Source organism: Phodopus roborovskii, unplaced genomic scaffold (assembly GCF_943737965.1).
Source record: "Phodopus roborovskii unplaced genomic scaffold, PHOROB, whole genome shotgun sequence".
In the NCBI taxonomy this organism is placed as follows: domain Eukaryota; kingdom Metazoa; phylum Chordata; class Mammalia; order Rodentia; family Cricetidae; genus Phodopus; species Phodopus roborovskii.
The window spans coordinates 18,038,508-18,058,653 of record NW_026126571.1 but is presented as its reverse complement, the minus strand read 5'-3'; the positions used below and the strand labels follow the sequence as shown (position 1 = coordinate 18,058,653).

At 41.7% G+C, this 20,146-nt stretch overlaps 1 protein-coding gene across 1 annotated transcript in view; it reads left to right on the top strand.

Moving 5' to 3' along the window:
- Vopp1 (VOPP1 WW domain binding protein) overlaps window positions 1-20,146 on the top strand; it is a 59,820-nt gene that overhangs the window by 27,065 nt on the left and 12,609 nt on the right. Inside the window, exons 2-3 of the mRNA XM_051202782.1 lie at window positions 1,814-1,872; window positions 18,131-18,208. Of these exons, the coding sequence (XP_051058739.1) occupies window positions 1,814-1,872; window positions 18,131-18,208 (137 nt within the window). The remainder of the gene's footprint in view (window positions 1-1,813; window positions 1,873-18,130; window positions 18,209-20,146) is intronic.

The window sequence follows — 20,146 nt, the reverse complement described above, 5'->3', positions numbered from 1 at the left end:
TTCATTGTAGGAATACATTGCCTTGGCTCTTGAAATCTTTCTACCCCTGAACTTCAGTGATCCCTTGGGAGGAGGGGCTGAGATAAAGATGTCCCCATTTGGACTGAGTAGTCTTGTAACATGTCTCGTAATTTCTGCACATTGACAAATTGTGGGTCTCCATGTTAGTCAATAAAAAGCGGCTTCTCAAAGAGAGGCACTGATCTGTGGGCATAACAGTAAATCCTTATGAGTGGTTTACCGCTAGGCCCATTTAGCACAGTAATGATAGTTGCTTCTCTCATAGGGCCTATGACCTGTCTAGCCACGGGTTCTTGGCCCTGATAATGATGACAGAGAGGGTTCAACAGGTGGAGTGGGCCTTAATTTTGGCTATTGATTTTTAGCTAATCTAGTACAGGCCCTTGCAGTATCTGCTTTCACCCATCTCTTTAATTAAAACACAAAAGCAGAAGAAAATGTATTCACAAAGTTATGTGTGCTCACAGTAGTTTTCCAGGGGTGTGCAGTTGGGACTAACTTGCATTTTGCAGTGTGCGTCCCCCATAATCTTTAAGAGAGTGCTTGACTTGAAGAAATACTGCTTGTAAGAAGTCATCAAGGTCTCTGAAGTGCTATTAGTGATAGAAACAGCTTGGTTTAACTCTTCTTTTAGACTCTCCATCCATCACTTCCGTGCTAACTGCTCAGTCTCGGTTCTAAGGACACTCTCCTTTCCAGAAGCACTTTTCAATGTTTTCAGAAGTTAGAGGATGAGACTTTTCATAAGCAATAAGAAAAAAGTATAATGCTTAGAATCCTTCACAGTCTAGTAGAATTAAAGAAAACAGTCAACAATTCACATAATACTGGCGAATAATGATCAGAGATTTAGCACTGTCCACCACTCTCTTAAAGACGTTAGGAGGAAGGTCAGTGATTCTAGAGGTCTTGTGGAGGACAGCAGAGGGAGAACTGTGTGTACCTGGGTCTGGCCATGCACAGTGGTAGTCCCAAAGGAATAGAGTTGGCCTGGGAGGAAATGGGCTGAGGAGGGCAGGAACAACTAGGGGGAGCCTGTGTCAAAGCCACTTGGTGGCCCAGCCCCAAGGAGATGCAGCTGGATAGGAGGAGGGACTGAGGCAGGCAGTAGAGGCAAGCCTCTCATTTTTTGCATCTAAGGGAACACCTGGGCTGGGGCTCTCGTGTGCTGCCCAGGAAACCTGGCTTGCCGTGTCCAATAGACAGGGTGCACCACTGTAGAGTGAATAGTTTGAATGTGACTTTCATGATATTGCAGAGCGTAAAGACCTAGGCATGGTGACAGTATGGGGGTGATGTCCGTCACATACAAAAGTTTTGGGGAAGTAGTGTTCCTGGTGCTTTGTTTTAACCATTGTTTACTGTTCTGAAGTGTATGTTTTTAAAATGGGGTTGGGGTGTTTCTCAGTGGTTATAGTGCTTGCCTAGAGTACACAGGGCCGTAGGTTTGATTTCTAGCACCAACTACTCCCTGCTCCCCCACCCCCTCCTGCAAAGGACTGTCTCTCATTTGCCCTTGTAGGAAAATGTTTGTACAAAGTGTATTTAGAGGTATGGAAAGCTATAAAAATAGTTGCTGCTGTTTCCCCCCTTTAAAAATGGTTGGCGATGCAAACATCGAGGAAGGGAGGAGTTGGGATTCTCCGTGTTTTATTGCTTGCTCATCTGCTAGCTTTTTATACTTTCCTCCATTGCCATTCTTTCCTTGTTAACTTCCGTGAGGCCTTCTCAGTAGTGTGCAAGTTACTTACCACTGACAACATTTGTTTTTCTCTTTTTATTTTATTTCTAGTGCACAGAAGCGAAAAAACATTGCTGGTATTTTGAAGGACTCTATCCCACATACTATATGTAAGTATTGTGCTATGCTGCTGATTTGACTGTGCTCAACTTTGTTTCTTTAGTAGTTATAGGACTGAATCACTGGATAGGGAAAGCTCAGGCCCAGCCTGTCCCTGACACCCCCCCCCCCCCGACACACACAAGGTTTTATGTCTGCTTTTGCTCGTGGACAATAGTCCCCTCACGAGGGCCATTCAGCCTGGTCAGATAAGTTACTCTAAGAGTATGAGTTGCGGTATGCCCTGCTTTGCTAGGCAAGTAGTTCCTATAGGATTGGTGAAAATCAGGAAGATGTCTGTGGAAGACAGACATGGTGTTGGGAGTAGACTCATAACCTTGAGCTTGAGAAGGAAGGGCCTCCCTCAACTTGATTCCTCTGTGTGTGTGTGTGTGTGTGTGTGTGTGTGTGTGTGTGTGTGTGTGTGTCTGTATCTGTGTCTGTGTGGAGGGAGGGAGAGTTTGAGATTTTACAATGGTCATCTTCCTCCAAGATAGGCATAGTCATGGCCTTGGCTCTAATGGGATATACTCCATCCTGTACACCAGTCAGGCTCACTGTAATTATTAATCATTGTTACCTCTTTCTCTGTTTTATAGGATTTTATACTACTGTTTTGGCTACTGTTTTGAATTGTGCTTTGAGGTTCCATACATTTGAGGTCAGATAAACCAAACAAATTTCCTTAAAAGCTCTGCTATTTTATTGTTAAATTTTGTCAGTTATGAGAATTTTCAGAAATGCACATAAATTATGGTAGCAGAAACATTGTATTTATGAGGTATATGGACATGTGAAGTAATTGAACATGACATCTATAATATAGTCAGTCATCTGTATTATGGGTTTTGTAATCCTCAGAACATATTTTAATAATGCACAATATCAAATGTTCAGTCTTTGCAATGCCATCACTGTTTTCTAAACAATACAAGTGCTATCCAGGTACAATTTATATTGTGTTAGGCATAAGCAATCTAGAGATGATCCAATATTTACTTCAGATGTTTGCAGGCTGTATGCAAATGGTAATTCATTTTATAAGAAATTTGAGCATCCTTACATTTTGTCATCCAAGGGGCTCATGGAATGGGTCTTTAAAGATAATTGAGGACATTTGTAACAAACATTATTTCTTAATTGTCCTGGCCACACTTTTCTGACCTGTCTGTTGTTACTGGAGTGCAGTGTGGGACAGGAAATGTTGCTGTGGAGCATAGGAAATTGTCAGTGTGTTTCGTTGGTTTCCTACTAACGAAAAGGAGACCTTAATTGCCTGCTTTTGGGGGTGGGTTCTGAAAGAAAGGCTTCATAGCTAGAAAAAGGCCAAACCTACTGGGAAAATTAAGTAGCAATATCAGGACTTTGTCTTGTATTGAAGATCTGTTGTGCTGGAAACTGTTTATAGGATCAATGAGGAGATAAAGTATTTGGTACTTCTCAGAGTGAAACATTTCTATTGCTGGACATTGTTTCCTTTATTCAGTGTCTTCATTTAATGCATATTAATAGCTACTTCTTTCAACACACTGTTCTTTGAAAACATGCTTTCTCTCTTGTAAGCTTGTCAAAGGTTGGTAGTGGCAGCTACTATTGTATTTACTTGTTAGTTTATTTCTATATCATTGACTTATTCACTAATAATTTCAGAGCATTTTTGCAGAGTGGTATCCTGCTCTTATCTTTCCTCTTCTCGTTCAGTGGTGGGAAGAAGGCCCTGAAACCCTCGGTTGCTGGATTCTGAAACTTGAGACACTCTAATGATTAGAATTCTGGATTGGGTGCTTAATATAAGTGTGGTATTTACCCTTACCCACCACGAAAATTAACTTGTTTAGTTGCACAGCCGCCCCTAAAAACCCATGGCTTCCAGCCCTCTGCCTCTGCTCTTGCTGTCTCTCTCCTGACTCCACCAGGAAATGTTCACCTTGGTGCCTGTTGAGACCATGACTCCATCTGGAAACCACCTCCTTGGGTACTTTTTGGAACTGGTGTAAAGACTTTTTTCCAGGCTTTTCTCTAGTCCACTTCTCACATGTTTTTAAATTTTCATGTCCCTTTTCTGCTTAAAAACATCTGAAGCAAAGTTCAACATTTTAGCCCATTTTAAAATAGTGGTTTTCCCCAGTCAATGTTGCTGCACGCTTTTAATCACAACACTTGGGAGGCAGAGGCAGGTGGATCGTTGTGAGTTCAAGGCCAGCCTGGTCTACAGACTCCAAAGCTACACAGAGAAACCCTGTATCAACCCCCCACCCCCAAAATAATAATGATAAAATAAGAAAATAGTGATTTTTCTCTTTATTTTGCATGCCATGAGGGCAATGACTTAAATACTGGCAACACACTCCTGAAGGGTGAACCAGCCTCTTCCTTCCAGTCCTCACTACCCACTGGTGACTTTTGATGATGTCACAGACCCCCTGCTGGGTACCCTCCTTCTCTGGGAAGACTTCTGTGATGCATTATCCTTCCAGCAGCTGGAACTTGGCACTCCCACATTCAGCTCTGGTGTAGTGTCTTGAATAATCCTTTCTGACCATACTACCTACTGTACTTTATATCCTCTGGGTGCTTCCAGGAAGTAGCCAGAAATTATACATCCCTCAAACACAGAATAGAGGAATTAAACCACACAAACAACCCTGTCTCTCATAAAAGACAGGTCACCTGGACAGCAAATAACAGAGAAACATTAGAATCAATTGACATCAAACATACGAACCTAGCAATATCTACAGAGCACAGCACCTAAACACCAGAGAATGCACATTGTACTCAGTAGCTGGTGGAAGCTTTGCTAAAATAGGTTACATACTGGGACACAAAACAAATCTTAAATTTAGGAAAGTTGAAAGAACTTTATGTATCTCATGTAACCAAAGTGCTGTTATATTTCAATTACACAAACTCATAAAGACTAAACAACACATTACTGAATAATGAGTGTGTCAAAGAAGAAATCAAAAAAGAAGAGTTTTTCTGGAACTAAGTGAAAATGAAAACAACAAAACAAAACCACTGGGACACATTGAAAAGCAGTCCTATGAGGGAAAGTTATAGCTCTAAGCTTCTACACTCAAAAAAATCAGAGAGCACACACAAATGACTTAATACAAATCAAAAAATAGGACAGAAAGGAACAAACCAATCCCAAATCCAGTATTTGAGAAGAAATAGTAAAAATTAACAAAATATGGACAAAGAAAATAATACAAAGAATCAGTGCATTTAAGGCCTGTTTCTTTGAGGAGATGAACAAGATTGGCAGACGGCTGACCCCGCTAACCAAAAGAAAGAAAGGCTCAAATGAACAGAATCAGAGATTAACAGAGAAACATTACAGCAAATACCAAATAAATTCGAAATATTACAGAGGAACACTTTAAAATACAAGAGTTGGAAAAAATTCTAGATTCTTCAAAATCACCAAAATTTAACCGAGAGCAACAATGTAAAGAACTCTAACCAGTATGAAGATTGAAACAATAAGAGAAGACTTCCAATTAAAAAAAGCCCAGACCCAAACAAGAATGAGAATTCTATCAGACTTTCCTAAATCTCCAGCCAATATTTTTTAAATCATTTAAACAAATAGAAATGGAAGGGTGCTTCCACATACCTTCTATAAATCCAGTATTATGTTAACACCAAACGCAGTTAAAATCACAATGAAACCCCAAATCTACAAACCAGAATTTTCCTGATGAAAATTCTTAACAGAATTTGTCTTTATTCTGGCTATGTAGGGATGGTTTGACACACATAAGTTAATAAGTGCAATAATTCATGAAAACTGATTTAAAGACAAAACGCCCATGATTGTTTCCATAGATGCAATAAAAACTTTTGGCAAAGTTCAACATGCTTTTATTATTATAGTTCTAGATAGTCTAAGGCTGGAGGGAGCATACCTCAGCATACTCAAGGTAATACATAACAAATTCACAGCCAATATTTGTACAAAATGCAGAAAACCTGCAAGGAACCTCAGTAAAACCAGGAACAAGACAAGGCTGTTGACTATCCCCATTCCTTTTCAGTTAATCACTCTAGAACTACAGCAGTCTGATAGAAGAAAATCAAAGAGATAAAAATAAGTCGAATTAAGCCAGGCATTGGTGTCGAACGCCTTTAATCCCAGCTCTTGGGAGGCAGAGGCAGGCAGATCTCTGTGAGTTTGAAGCCAGCCTGGTCTATGGAGCAAGTTCCAGGACAGGCTCCAAACCCTGTCTCAAACAAACACAAAAAAGTAAAAAAGTAAAATTATTCCTATTTGCAGAGGATATTATACATAAGAGACCCCCAAAAGTACAATAGAAAACCTGTGGGCATGATTAACTATTTTAGCAAAGTGACAGTAGTCGGCTTACAAAAACTAGTACCCTTTCTATATATCATCAACAAACATGCTGAGAAAGAGATTATGGAAATACTCCCATTCAGAAAAATCTAGTGATAAATCTAACCAAGGAGGTCAAAGACCTACAATTAAAACCTTATATCTCTGAAAAAATTGAGACATGAGAAAACAGGAAAACCTCCTATGCTCTTTAGAATTAATATAAAACCATTCTAAAAGAAGCAACTTGCAGACTCACTGCAATCCCAGCCAAAACTGCCACAACATATTTCACAGAGACAGACAAAAATATCCTGAGACTCATATGGAACCATAAAATTTCCTAGGTAGCCAAAGCAACCCCAAGCCAAAAGAGGACCGTGCTGGAAGGATTATCACTTGAAATTTGTGGCATATATTGCTTAGTTACAGAAATAAAAAGCATGGTTTAGGCACAGAAATAGTCATGTAGACCAATAGAACAAATAGAAAAACCAAATGTGAGCACACACAACTACCACCTTCTGATGTTTGAAAAGGTGCCAAGAAATACACACTGGCCATAAGACAACATCTCCAACAAATGGTGCTGGGAAAAGCAGACGTCCATATGTGGAAGAATGAAATTAGACCCATGTCTTCCCACTTGCAGAGAAATGAACTCCAAATGAAGCAATGAACTTGGTGTTAATTCCGAAACACTGAAAATTCTAGAAGAAAATTCTTTCAGTACCCTACAAGATTTAGGTGTGGGAAAGCATTTTCTGAATTGAATCGTACTCTGTTTGTCGAGGATTTAAGGCTAACAAATGACACGATTTAAAAACCTCATAAAGATTTCAAAAAAAACAAAAGGCTTCTATAAAGTAAAGGAAATGTCAGTTGAGTGAAGAACCCCACAGAGTGGGAGAGAATCTTTGTTAGCTATATATCTGACAATGAGTTAATATTCGGGATACACACACACACACACACACACACACACACACACACACACACACACACCCCAACACCAACCACAACCACACATATGAACTCAAAAAGCAAACAATCAAAACAAATGATGTATTTGAAAACTAGGCTATCTCTGCCACTCATGAGGCTTGAATCTGGAAGACTGACTAGGCCATTGAGGGTATCAAGAAAGGACAGATACATGACAGAAAGGCCAGGGTCAGTGAGCTATCCAAACTCTGAGGAAATTCTGCAGCTCATAACTTCAGCACATTTATTATGTACAGCACAAGGATAGGGGCTTGCTGGTTTCCATGTAAAGTCTCTATAGGGAGGGGCCTCAGGCACAGTCTCCCTGGAGAAAGAAGCTAGAGTTGCCAGTGTTTGTACACACTGGTCAGTCGTTTTCAAACACTCATACTTGGGCAGAGGATGGCCTTGCCTTTCCGAACCTGATCTGGAAGAAAGGTTTGCCAATTTCCAATGGGTCCAGTTCTGGGGTCCTTGACATGATGAGCTCATGTCAAACAGCAGGCACTTACTTAGTCAGAACTTCATTGGCTCAGTACTTCACTCCCTCCCTATATGCTATGGATCTGAGCAAAGTGTTCTCAAAGAAGAAGTAAAAATGTTCAGAAATATCTTTAAAAATGCAGAATCCTAAGCCTTTAGGAAAATACAAATTAAAACAACTTTGACATTTCGTCTCACCCTACTCAGAATGGATGGGGTGGTCAAGAAATAACTAACAGCAAACACTGGTGAGGATATGGGAAAAGAGAGCCTTCATTCACCATTGGTGGTATAGCAAACTGGTACAGCCTCTCTGGAAAGTTGTGTGGAGAATTGCCAAAAATATATCCACCATGTCACCCATCTATAGCACTGCTTAGCATAGGCCCAAAGAAGTTAAAGTCTTATCCACAGATATTTGCACAGCTCTATCTACAATAACTAGGCAATAGAAGCAACCTAACTGTTCTTTGACTGATGAGTGGCCATGAAAATATGGTTCATACACACAATGTAATATTATGAAATTTGCAGGTAAATGGATGGAATTGTGTGCTGAGTGTGGTAATCTAGCCCCTATTCCCTATTACTTGTGGTTCAGATGTGAAAATATAACCGGGAGAAATTGCAGAAACTAGGAAAATAAACATGGACTGTCCATGGGAGCTTTAGAGAAGTAAATAACAGGACATAATTGTCCTTAAATAAGAAATTGGAAATATGGGGGAGGGTTTTAATTGGGGGTTTGAGAGAAGGACATAATGAGAGAGAGAGAGCAATGATTTTTTTTTTTAATCCAGGGATCATTATATCATGTTTGCATAAAATTGTATATACACATTTATTGTTTAAATGAAATCGCGCTACTTGAGGTGATAATGCTCACCACTAAGAGCCATCGATATCTAACAAACTCATGGTAAGAGACATGACAAACCTTTTCCCTTGTTGATCAAGGGAATCTGAAAACAATATAGGCTATTGCTGAAGACACCTCACAAATCAGGCACATGACTTGGAGGTTGGAAGCCTCCTGCCCTGACTGCCTTTTGTAGTACAGGATGGTGATATGCACCCTGCCAACAGAGGAATGTAAAGTAGTCCTACTCAGCTGTGAAGCGTGGAACATGGTCAGTGACCAGTGTGACATCGTATCCCTAAAGGTGCTACAGTGGCATTCGTATACTGGTGACAACTAACAGCTGTCTAATTGGACTGGAAGTCTGTTCAGTGGAAGGGAGCTCATGCCTGGTGCTGCAAAGCTACCTATGGCTGGTGAGGTCATGGATCCTAGGGGAGAGCCCACTACTGCGCCTCCCTAATCTAGTACACACATTCTGTCTGCTTTCTAAATCCTTGCACCTAAAGACAGTGTGGCTCTCACCCCTCATCAAACAAGCTTCTCTTTGCAACAAATGGAGACTTTGACAGAAATCTGCAGTTGGTCAAAATGAAGAAATCAGCTGGTTGCCATTCTCAGCTTGAATTAATACACATCTACAACACAGCCCCTACTCTTAAGATTCTGAGCACAAGGAGGAAGGGGCAGAAAGATAGTAAGCTCTGAAGTACCAGGTTGTCTCCTGGGAGATTGTGTCTTTTATGTATGCCAGGCTAGTTGTACCCAAGAAATCTGGACGATATGGTTTCCTAAATAGGACCTGCGCAATGACAACACTAGTTGACATACTGGCATCGATGGGGGAAAGCTCACAAGGTTCCACTCTACATGAAGAGCTACAAATGTGAGGCCTCTAATTTGTTATCTAAACCCAAGTGGTTATCTCAAAAAAGTACACACACACACACACTCACACACACACACACACACACACACTCACAGGAACATACATACTTCTGTTGCTGTTAAGAGACACCATGACCATTGCAACTCTTATAAAGAAAAGCATTTAATTTGAGCTGGCAAATAATTCAGAAATTTAGTCTATTATGATGATGAGAAGCATAAGAGTGTGCAGGCAGACATGGTGCTGGAGAGGTGGCTGAGAGTTCTATATTGAACCTTCAAGTGACAGGAAGATTGAAACATGGAGCCTGGCTTGAGCATCTGGAACCACAAAGCCTATCCCCAGTGACACACTTACTCCAACAAGGCCGCACCTCCTGATAGTGCCACTCCCTATGGGCTGTAGGGGGAACGTTTTTATTCAAACCACCGTGTGTGTGTGTGTGTGTGTGTGTGTGTGTGTGTGTGTGTGTGTGTGTACAATTATTAAAGAAACAAAGGCTGTGAATTTAGAGGAGGATGTGGGAGAGCATGGAAGGAGTTGAAGGGACAAGGGGGGAAATAATGTAAATACATTACACATGAATGAAATTTTAAAATTTTCAAAAAGAGTTATTCCAAAATGAGCAGTTGAGTGCATAAATTCTATGTGTTAATGATTAACTAAGTCACCAATAACACATTGGTGTTGCATTAAGGAAAGTAATCAAAACACTTCCACCTGGAGTCATTTACCCAAGAGCAAGTCCAGATTTGAATTCTCTTTCTTGTTCCTTGTGTCTTCCAGCCTTTGTCTGTTGTATGATTCTCAGTCTGTGCTTGTCAGTGTGTCTTCTATCTATATGTGTGTCTGTTCCTAACAAAGGGCTTCACTCTTGTGTGTTTTGAACAGCACTTAAAGCATCCCATGGGGAAGGAAGGGGATAGTTTAGGGAAATCTTTTGAGTTTTCACAAGGGAGTAAGTCCCTGATTCCAGTAGACCCCAACTGACCCAGATAGCGAGTGTCATTGTTTATTAACCCGGAATCTTGAATGGACGCTTTCATCCTTATGCTTTATTTTAGGAAGTTGCTTTCAACGTCTGTATTTGCTGCTTTCAGCAAATGATATGCATGCACTGTCAGGGTCAGGAGCATAGAAGAGTACATAGAAGATTACAGCCATGTGTCAGCTTAGGTTGTGAAAGTTTACATGGGGAATCCAAGGCAAATAAGGTTGGTTACTACATTGTTCTCTTAAAGGCAGATAGTTTGAGTACACAGTAGGAGATAGGTCTTGACTTCAAGGCTGTGAGGTCCAGCAAAGGTTCCAGTCTCTTGGAATATGAGATATTTTCATAATACTGCATCGCCACAATTGAGGAAAAATGATAATTTAAGGAAAGTAAGAGAGATTTCTGAGGATGAGAGGGGTTCCAAACGGAGGAAAAAGCCATTGTATTCCATTATGTAAGGTATTTTTATGGCCTGGGAGAAAGTGGAGAAAGGCTGATGTAAACTCCATTAGAATTGATCAATTCTCTGGGGTATCAGGAGCTAAACTAATGGATCACCCACGTGATTTATATCTGTACCCTGGCTCAGGCAGGGAAATGATCGAATACTGTTTATGTACTGCCCATCCAAGAAGCCAAGTGCTCCTGTTCAAGTTTGTCTACTGCCTGGCTAATGATTGAGTCATCTTGACTTAACACAAATTATTTTAAAAAGCATGTAGCCCCATAGTCGTGTAAGTGCTGGCAGGTGGAAAAGGTTTTACCCCAAAGGTGGTGCTTGACTTAACTGTCTTGCCTTAGAATGCTGAGGCATCCTTAAGATCAATGCGTTAACAGACCACTGGACCAGCTGTTACCCTGGACCCGAACATCTTCAGAGGCCTTCTGCATGTTTGAGTAACATCTCTGGCTTCCATACTGATGGGTCACAGTGACAGAAAGGCTCTTGGTTCTGGTTCAGATGTAAATGTCCTTAAAGGAATGAAGGAATCCATGAAGATGCCTCTTTGAAAATAAGTCATTAATACTGGAAGGGAAGCCACACACTAAGTAGCTGAGGAAAAGGATGGAAGGGAGTATGGGATAGGTAGCATTTTGATCAAAGATGAAAGGGAGCTAGGTTTGTCTCTGCCTTGTCTAGCACCTGACAGGACCTCTTCCTTCTAGTACTGTTGAGTTTAACCAGGCCGTTTAAAAGGCCCAGTTCCCAAGTTGGACAGAAGTTTCTTTTCAGGAACTTAGTTGTCTTTTGTGTTATGAACAATGGCGAGTGAGTAATTTATCATTTGTGGGGGCCATGTTGCATTGAATAGCTTTTCCTGCAGAGATGTCAACTTACTGCAGATAGGATGCTAACAGTCAACCAAAGAAACTATATTGTTCAGGTGTAGCTTAGTGAGCCTGTGAGACTTTTGGGCTTCTTACAGGAGATGAGTGACTCCCAGACAGTGTTGCCATGGAAAAGCCCACCTCAGCACTGGGGATGACTCCTTGCATCTCTGGGACTCCCTAAGAGAGTTGAAGGTGGCTTGACCAGTACACCTTTCCACCAGCAATTATCTGATGGTTTATAACCTTGAGAATATTGTAGACTTTAGCTTCCAGAGAGTTGAAAGTTTTGTTTGCTTCTGGGTCTTTGGAGCCCCCTTCTCCCTGTAAGAGGGAGTGTTTTAGTTAGGAACCTGCAACACTGCTGACCAGGAGTTCAGGAACAGGTTTGTGAGCCAGTACCCAGTAGTATCACTTTACCCGTCTTCTCGAGTGGGAGGTACCAGTGTGAGACCCAGGCACAGGGTATAACCACCTCTTATGGCTCCAGTGTGACACTGGGCCTGATGCTTATGGGTCTTTAGTCATTTGAGAAATGATCTTCCTAGGCTCATGAATTTGAACAGTTGTTTCCCATTGGTGGCCTGTACGTGCATGTCATGTTAGGAGGTGTAACCTTGTTGGAGAAAGTCTGTCATTGGGGGTGGGCTTTGAGGTTTTATAGCTTTGCCTTACTTCCTGTTCTCTCTGTGTCCTCTAAGTGGATGAAAATGTGATCAGCCAGCTCCTGCATGTTTTCCCTGCCTATCACCAGGCCTTCCTTACCAAATTCTGTCCTTCTATCCTTCTAGAAGAAGAAGCTAAGTAAACCCTTTCTTTATTTGGTCATGGTATTTTATTACAGTCACAGAAAAGTAACTAGAACAGCATCTCTCCTCACTCTGGAGATGTGCAAGGAAGAGAAGGGAGTGGAGACAAGCTCTTGTCCCAGTGTGATCCCTAGTTCCCACTCCCCCCTGCTTTCCAAGACCCCGATCTCTGTGGTGGATCAAACAGCTGAGTTACCAGCCTGGGGAGGCATATGGAGCCGGCTCTGGAGATAGACTGCTTATAAATTACCCAGCCTCTGCTATTTTCTTAAACTGCCCACATAGACTGAGACAGCCGTGCAAGTAAGGATTAAGCTGAGAAAAATGTCAGTCATCAGCCTAAATTCAGATTCTGAGGTCGGGGCAATAGAATTGGTCTCCCTTTCAAATCTCATTGGCAGATTCACATTACTCCATTTGTGTTTATGCACTGTGTGATTTCAATGGTTGTAAATTTGTTATCACATTAAATATTACAAGCTTCTGGGAGGATTTCTTCTTTTTCATTTCTCATATTATCCCGCTATTCACATATTTCTTAATTTTACCATATCTTAATCTGAATCTTAATGAGTCAGAAACTAGAAAGACTGTTTCCAAAGGCAGACCTGAATCAAACTGATTCTAAAGAAGCAGCTATTTTCTAAAATGAAGAAAAATCTGGATCCTGGAAATACAATCTAGACTTTCAAAAATCCTGTAGAACTCAGAGGCGTATGAAGACCTGCTGGTCCATCCTCCATTGGCTCCCTTCAACCCTATTGTAGCTGGGTTATTCAAGAGATACCAATTATGAGAACATGAGCTGTCCATGCATCTGGATTGGTAATTATAGGGTTTACAGTATTTATGAGACTTTCCCTCAGGATAGAAGCAGACGTATAATTTCTTCAAGCAAATGCCACAAGCCACCTTAAATACATGGACTTATTCAAATCTGAGGAGGTGTCTGCTGCTAGTAAGTAAGAAAGGGCTGGCAGCCAGTTGTCTCTCCTTGAAGCCACCCTGTTGGCTTTGACCTTGGATATACTGATCAAATGTGCATTAAATGACCATTGTAGTATGTCTCAAGACAAGCTTGCCCTTTCTCATAGGGAAACCAAGATACTGACTTAGAGTCAACTGATATTGATAGAAAAATAATCAGAAATGTATCCTCAATCTGTGACACTTTGACCTGACAGCAAGACAGATAAGAGCTCTGACACCTTGTGCTATTTATTTTTAAAATATAAACGTTACATTTGCACAGATGTACACTATTAAAATGATCAGAATGTCTGTTCCATGGACTATAGGGAAGATCTCATGCATCCACATTCTCCCCAAACTTATCAAAATAGAGAAATCAAAGCGTATAAAGGCAGCTCTTTGTATATCAGTTATACCTCAATAATTTTTCTAAACTGATCAGAAAAGCAAAACAGCTTTCCCATCCACCTGGACTCCACACTTCCACCCCCATACACACATACCTGCTGGGTGTAGGAAATGAAAACAGGTTCAAATCTCCAAGTTTAGGTCGTTGGTTCTTGTTCCTGACTGAGGGTTGTCTAAGGAATGACTCCTAAACAAGAGCCGCCAGTGTTGAGAACCATTGCTTCCTAGGTTGCTTCGCACAAAACTATCACTGGAAGCAGGGGACACACCTGCCCAGCTCCACCCTGCCCGTTATTCCCACAGGTAAGGGGTTCTACATGGGTGGGACTTCCTGCCACCTCAAACAAATGGGAAGAACTTCAGTAGGGTAGGAAAACACCCTAAAAGAAAGGCTAGAGATGTAATCCTTTAGATTGTGCTGGAAGGACAATCTAATAATAAAGTTGCATCGTCATGAAAAAGCTTGTTATAGGAAAACCAGATTAGAGGTTAATGGTAGACCTACACACCACTGTATCAGAATTAATATCCTGGGGCTAATAGATAAAACCCTTTTAAATTTATTAACTTAGCAGACTCTTAGCTTCCACCAACCCAAAAGCTAAGAATGTCATCAGATAGGCATCTTAGGCTTATAGAAAAGCTTCCCCTGTTCTGCTGTAACCACCCCTCTGATGTACTCACCAACGTCTGTCCTGCCTGGTCCCATAGCCCTTTAGTCCCAAATAAACACACAGAGAGAGTCTTATATTAATTATAAGCCATTTGGCTGATGGCTCAAGCTTCTTATTGGTGCTCTCTCTCTCTTAATTATTAACCCATTTCTATTCATCTGTGTGTCTCCACGTTTACTGGTGATATCTGGTCTCTTGCTTCCTCAGCAGCTACATGGTGTCTCCCTGACTCCGCCTACTGCCTTTCTCTGTCCCTGTTTGTACTCACCGCCTGGCTAGATCCTTCCTGCCCATTGGCCGAAACAGTTTTATTGACCAACAAATAAAAGAAACATATATTCACAGCTTACAGAAGGACATCCCCCATCACCGCTGTATTGTTAAAACTGTCAGGATTTATGGCTTTCTTTATTCTATCAAACTATTAAACTTCATGAAACTGCTCCTATGTTGAAACATGATAATCTAAATCTGTGTTCCTGGATGATGGTCACTCAGAATGGCTCCAGAATAAACTCTCTTGTATTCCCTTTAAGATGGGAGCTGGGGTTTTTGTGTGCAGGAATTGTAGAAGGTTCTTTACCATGTGTTACAGTTGGTAAAAATGTTAACAGGTTATGTGGAAATGGGAACAAATTGGGATTCTTCCTGATAGGAGGAAGTAGAATTGTACCCAACTTAGGCATGGTCTCCCAGGGAGAAGAAGAATGATAGTTGGTAGAGTTGTATAAACAATAAAAACACGTCTATTGCAGCGAAACATACAAGTCCAGAAAGAAACAAAAATAACAACAACAACAAAAACAACCCGACTATTCTGGCAAACACAGAAATGTGACGATTTAATGCTATATGCAGGGAAAGGATTTCATTTTCTTTTTTAAGAAGTTGGAGTGTCGTGGTGTTTCCCAGACTGAACTGGAAATCCTGGGCTCAAATCATTCTTCTGCCTTGGGCTCCTAACTAGTTGGCACCACAAATATGCTACTGTCCTTGGCTGAGAATGAGCTGTTAAGTCAGATAGTACTTAAAAGGATACAATTATAAAGTTTAATTATTAGGCATATCCTGTCATCTAACACTACCCAATGATGATAGCATTTTACCCTGAACTCAAAGTTGCTTTACCACATTCAAAGTTAAATTGCTACATATCATTTTAACTAATAACTATTTAATATCTGCCTGGGGTTGTGTTACAATAACAATTTCAATGGTTGCTTTAAAACAGCGAACATTTATATTCCTATTAATCCTAAGGCTAGAAAGCCATGATGGCACCAGCTGATCCAGTGTGGTTTGTAGACAGCCATCTTCCATATAAAGAGCAGAGAAGAATCAAGCTGACTCCTGCCTGGCCTTATAAAGCCACTAATTTCATTCCCAAGAGCGTCACCTTAATGACCTGATAACTTGCCAAGGCTTGCCTTCAAATGCCATCACATTTGGGATTAGCATTTCTGAATATGGAATTTTCTGCAGAAACATGGGAGAGGACAAGTCCAGCTAGTCCTCACAGTAACCAAAAGGAAAAGGAATTCGTTTTTCTGACATGTCTTGCTATATAGTGGTGGTTGGTCTAGAACTCACTATGTAGACCAGACTCTCTAAGAAATCACAGGATCTCCCAGTCTGCCTCCGAGTGTGGACCACCAATCAAACCCAAGCCCAAAAGGCTATTTTCAAACTAGAAATATTTGTATTTTATTGACATTGAACATTCTCTGACCTAATATGTCCTCCTGTTCTATTCTATATGTAGGATAAATGTGTCTAAAGGCTAGACCCTCTTCACTTCTGGACATTGCTAATAATGACACATACTTATTTTTCATCTTTGAAATCTTGGCAGAAGGACCTCATTTATTTTTATTATTATTTAACGTTGCTGGCACACACTGCAAACTCATGGCTCACAGGCACACAGACTTATTCTTCCTTTCACATTTTACACCTTAAGGACTGCATCACTTTCATTTATCCAGAGAGGGAACCTTAGACACCCTGATGTTATCTTTGGAATATACTGAATTACAGATTAACACCTGCTCTCAGGGGGTTGTGTCTCGTTCTCTGTTCTTATCTGTATTTGGATCTGAGAACACAGCGAGAAGTCCTTGTCTAACAGAAAGCAATTTCAGCTGTCCATTTTTGCCAGACAGAAGCTCTGGGCCCATATAATTAGAAGTGCTTACCTACGAGTTCGGTGAGGGTGAGAATGGTGTTCTTTTCTCCTGCCAGTCTGAGAATTTGTGTATCTGGTCCACAGTAGAACGAGACGGAAGCTCCGTACCCAGTTTAGTATTAATGACTTCCTTTGGAAACATATTCCAGCCATAGTACTTAGGCTGTTAGAGGATGGGGTTATTTAATATACCACAGCACCCAGGTACATTCCCCGCTTTAAACTAACCTCAAGATTGTAGTCAACATTTTGTTTATAATTGGCACTATTTGGAATGCAGTTGGGTGTGCCTAGCTCTCCAGAACACCATGTCTTATGGAGAGGAAGCAGGAAAAGGAAAGGGGTGAGTGTGTGTTCCTTTGAGTGGAAAACATTAGCCAGCATCTGACATGGAGAGTCAGGCCAGAGATGCAGAGGAGACTTAAGGATGCTTAGGAATGAATGGATGTCTGGCTGAAGGGGCCACAATAAATGCCTTGTGTTTCGAGAAAAGAAAGCAGTCATTTCACAGTGTGTATTTGCAGCTGATATTTCCAAACTGAAAACTTAACTTGGACTTGGATGCTGAGTCTTGCTAAAAGGAAGAATCTGAGTTAAGAACTCACAACCCTTTGTGCTCATGATATTCGGGGGTAGATGTGTTTTCAGACTGAGTGGACCGTGTGTTGTTATATTAGCAAATGCAGGTGATAGTTGCCTATTTATTTAAATATTCAATATTTAAGAGCTTCCAGAATTCTAGGCAAGGAGTTCTAAATATGTATATTAGCTGGCCCATCTTCCTGCTTCCTCTGTAGGATGTCAAGACTTAGGTTAAGGGCTGTTTCCTTATAAGGATGATCAGTGAAACACAATATGGATCATTAAATGTATCAGTGTACGCCTATCACATCTTTTATATAAAGTTATGGATTGAATGGGCTCCATCAGCAAGGTGATGACAGAATGAGATTATGATTTATTGTTGCCACATACACAAATTCTCTGGTTGGCAGAGAAGAATTGCTCCTGTTAGAGCTGAGGTAAAACCTGGAGAAGGAGACTTGGAGCCACCATCTTGCAATTGTGTCACAGGAGCAGGGGACGGCTCCCCACAGCCCCTGAGCGGTCAGGACAGGAAACAGTACTCACCCCTAGCAGCTGAACACAGTAAATATGTGACACTTATACCTTGTAAAATCAATCAGTGCAGGGTACCAAATAGTACAGTTGGACGCAAAAAGTGGTCATTTGTTCAACTTTGTTTCACCCCAGAAGATGTGAGCGACCAGATCTTAGCTTTAGACTAGTGAAAGTCACCTCAGAGACGCTTTGACCCAGACTTTATCCTCTCCGCTGCAGATGCCGTTCCTATGAAGACTGCTGTGGCTCCAGGTGCTGTGTGCGGGCCCTCTCCATACAGAGGCTGTGGTATTTTTGGTAGGTTACAATTCCTTCTCCTTCTGAGCGCCCTTTCCTAGCATTGCCCCCGGTCCCCAGGTGCCCACTGTCAGTCTAGTCACAACCTCAGTTCCAGTGCCATCAGTACAGTCATGAGGTCTGTGGGACAGCCTGGGCATTGGGCTTGCCCTCCTCCAGGACTGCTGGGGTAGGAGTTTACAGAACCTTTCTCCATCTCCTTTGTCACTGACTGAGTTAAGAAGAGCTTGGTGAGGTACAGCCCCACCCTTGAGCAGCTCCCTAGCCAGTTTCTGAAATGCTGTCAGGCTGATTGTCTTGAGGAGTCAGAATCAGTAGCCTGGGACTTGTGACAAAGTTTCTGTTGCCCGAAAACCTCCCTTCATCTGTATCTTCTGCATCTTAGCTTTCAAGACAGGCACCCTGTATCCTCACCCTCCGCAGGTTCCTCACAGAGGTCTGGGGAACATATGAAATCGATCAATTGCACCGTAAGAGAAGGTTGGGAGGGATACTGTCATTTAGAGAGTAGCCTTGTGCAAGTCTTTGTTCTCAGAGAGGCCCCTGGAAGTCTCTGGAGATGCGCTGTGCTCTGTAGCCAAGAGGCATTTCACATGTGGGGGATGGCACAGCGCTGCAAAGGGGATTTCTGTAAAAGACACTGAGCGTTTCTTGAACTCATCTACTTGGTTTGCTTGTGTGAGATCAAGAGAGGAACAAAATACTTTGCAAGTTAACGGGAGATCAAAACAGGAACAATATGCCTTGGGAGTTCATGGGAGACTGAAACAGGAGCAAGAGACTGTTTGCAGCTAAGACGGGTAAGAATAAGTTCCTGTTTCTCCTATGTGAAGTCCTTGCTAAGTTTCTGTTTGTAGTTAAGAATAAGTTCCTGTTTGTCCCGTGTTAAGTCTTTGGGAGGTAAGGTTTGATTTATAATCAAGAGTAAGCTTCCATTTCTTCGCTCAGTTATAGACTACTTGCAACCCACCCACACGATACCCTTACCCTTGTTCCTGCCCTTTCATTGTATTTTCCCAACCATATATAACAACCAACTCTTGCCTACGTGCACACCTTTTCTCTCCTATAAAAGAGACCTCTCCCTCAAATCCCAACTTAGTGTGAGATAGCTGGCTGGCCAGTCCTGGATGCACCCCCAAGTACAGCTTGATTTAATTGAATGGCTGTGGATTTGATCTTTTCTCCTTTTCCACAGACAGATGTAGCAGTTATCCCATTTTTAGGGAGCCAAGGTGGGTGGCTAGTCCTCCAGGAAGCTTCATGACTAATATTACCATGAGTCCAAAGGGAGGAAAGGCCGTAGGCATCCCTATCTCCAGATATCCCCTGTTGAATTCCTCAAGCTTCTGCCCTGTGGAGACATGTTGAATTCCAGTGCCGGCAGTGTTGAAGAAGCTGTCAGGGTAGACTGTCACAGTCCAGGTCTTCTCGTCAGGCATGGTCCCTGCATCTTAGTGTTTAAATGAGTGCCCATAGCTTAGCCTGCCATGCTGACGGCCCTGTGGCAGAGGCTCTACTTACATTGTCTAAAAGTGGCTTGCTGTCTTACTACACATCAAGTAATTGCCTCTTAGCCCTGGGGATTTGTTTTTTAAGAGAATTAAAGTCAAGGTCATGGTCATGGCCAACTGAACTAGTACACTAGTATGCAGGTCTCATCCCAGTCGGGTGGTAGGCTTGGGTACCAGGTTTCTCTGGCAGCATTATGGGTAGAGTGATTTCTGTTTGCCTCTTTATTGCTGGAAATGTTTAAGATGTGGGTGTAGACTCTTAAGGTCCTCCACTGGGTGAGAGAAGCCATCCCCTGTCATGTGAGGCATGAGGGAAATCGTCTTCCCTATAGATAAGGAGGAGGTGTTCCTTGTCCTGGATTATACACCAGGAGCAACAGACTCTGACAAATTCGCTTTCCCATGCATTCTTATCCTGTAACGA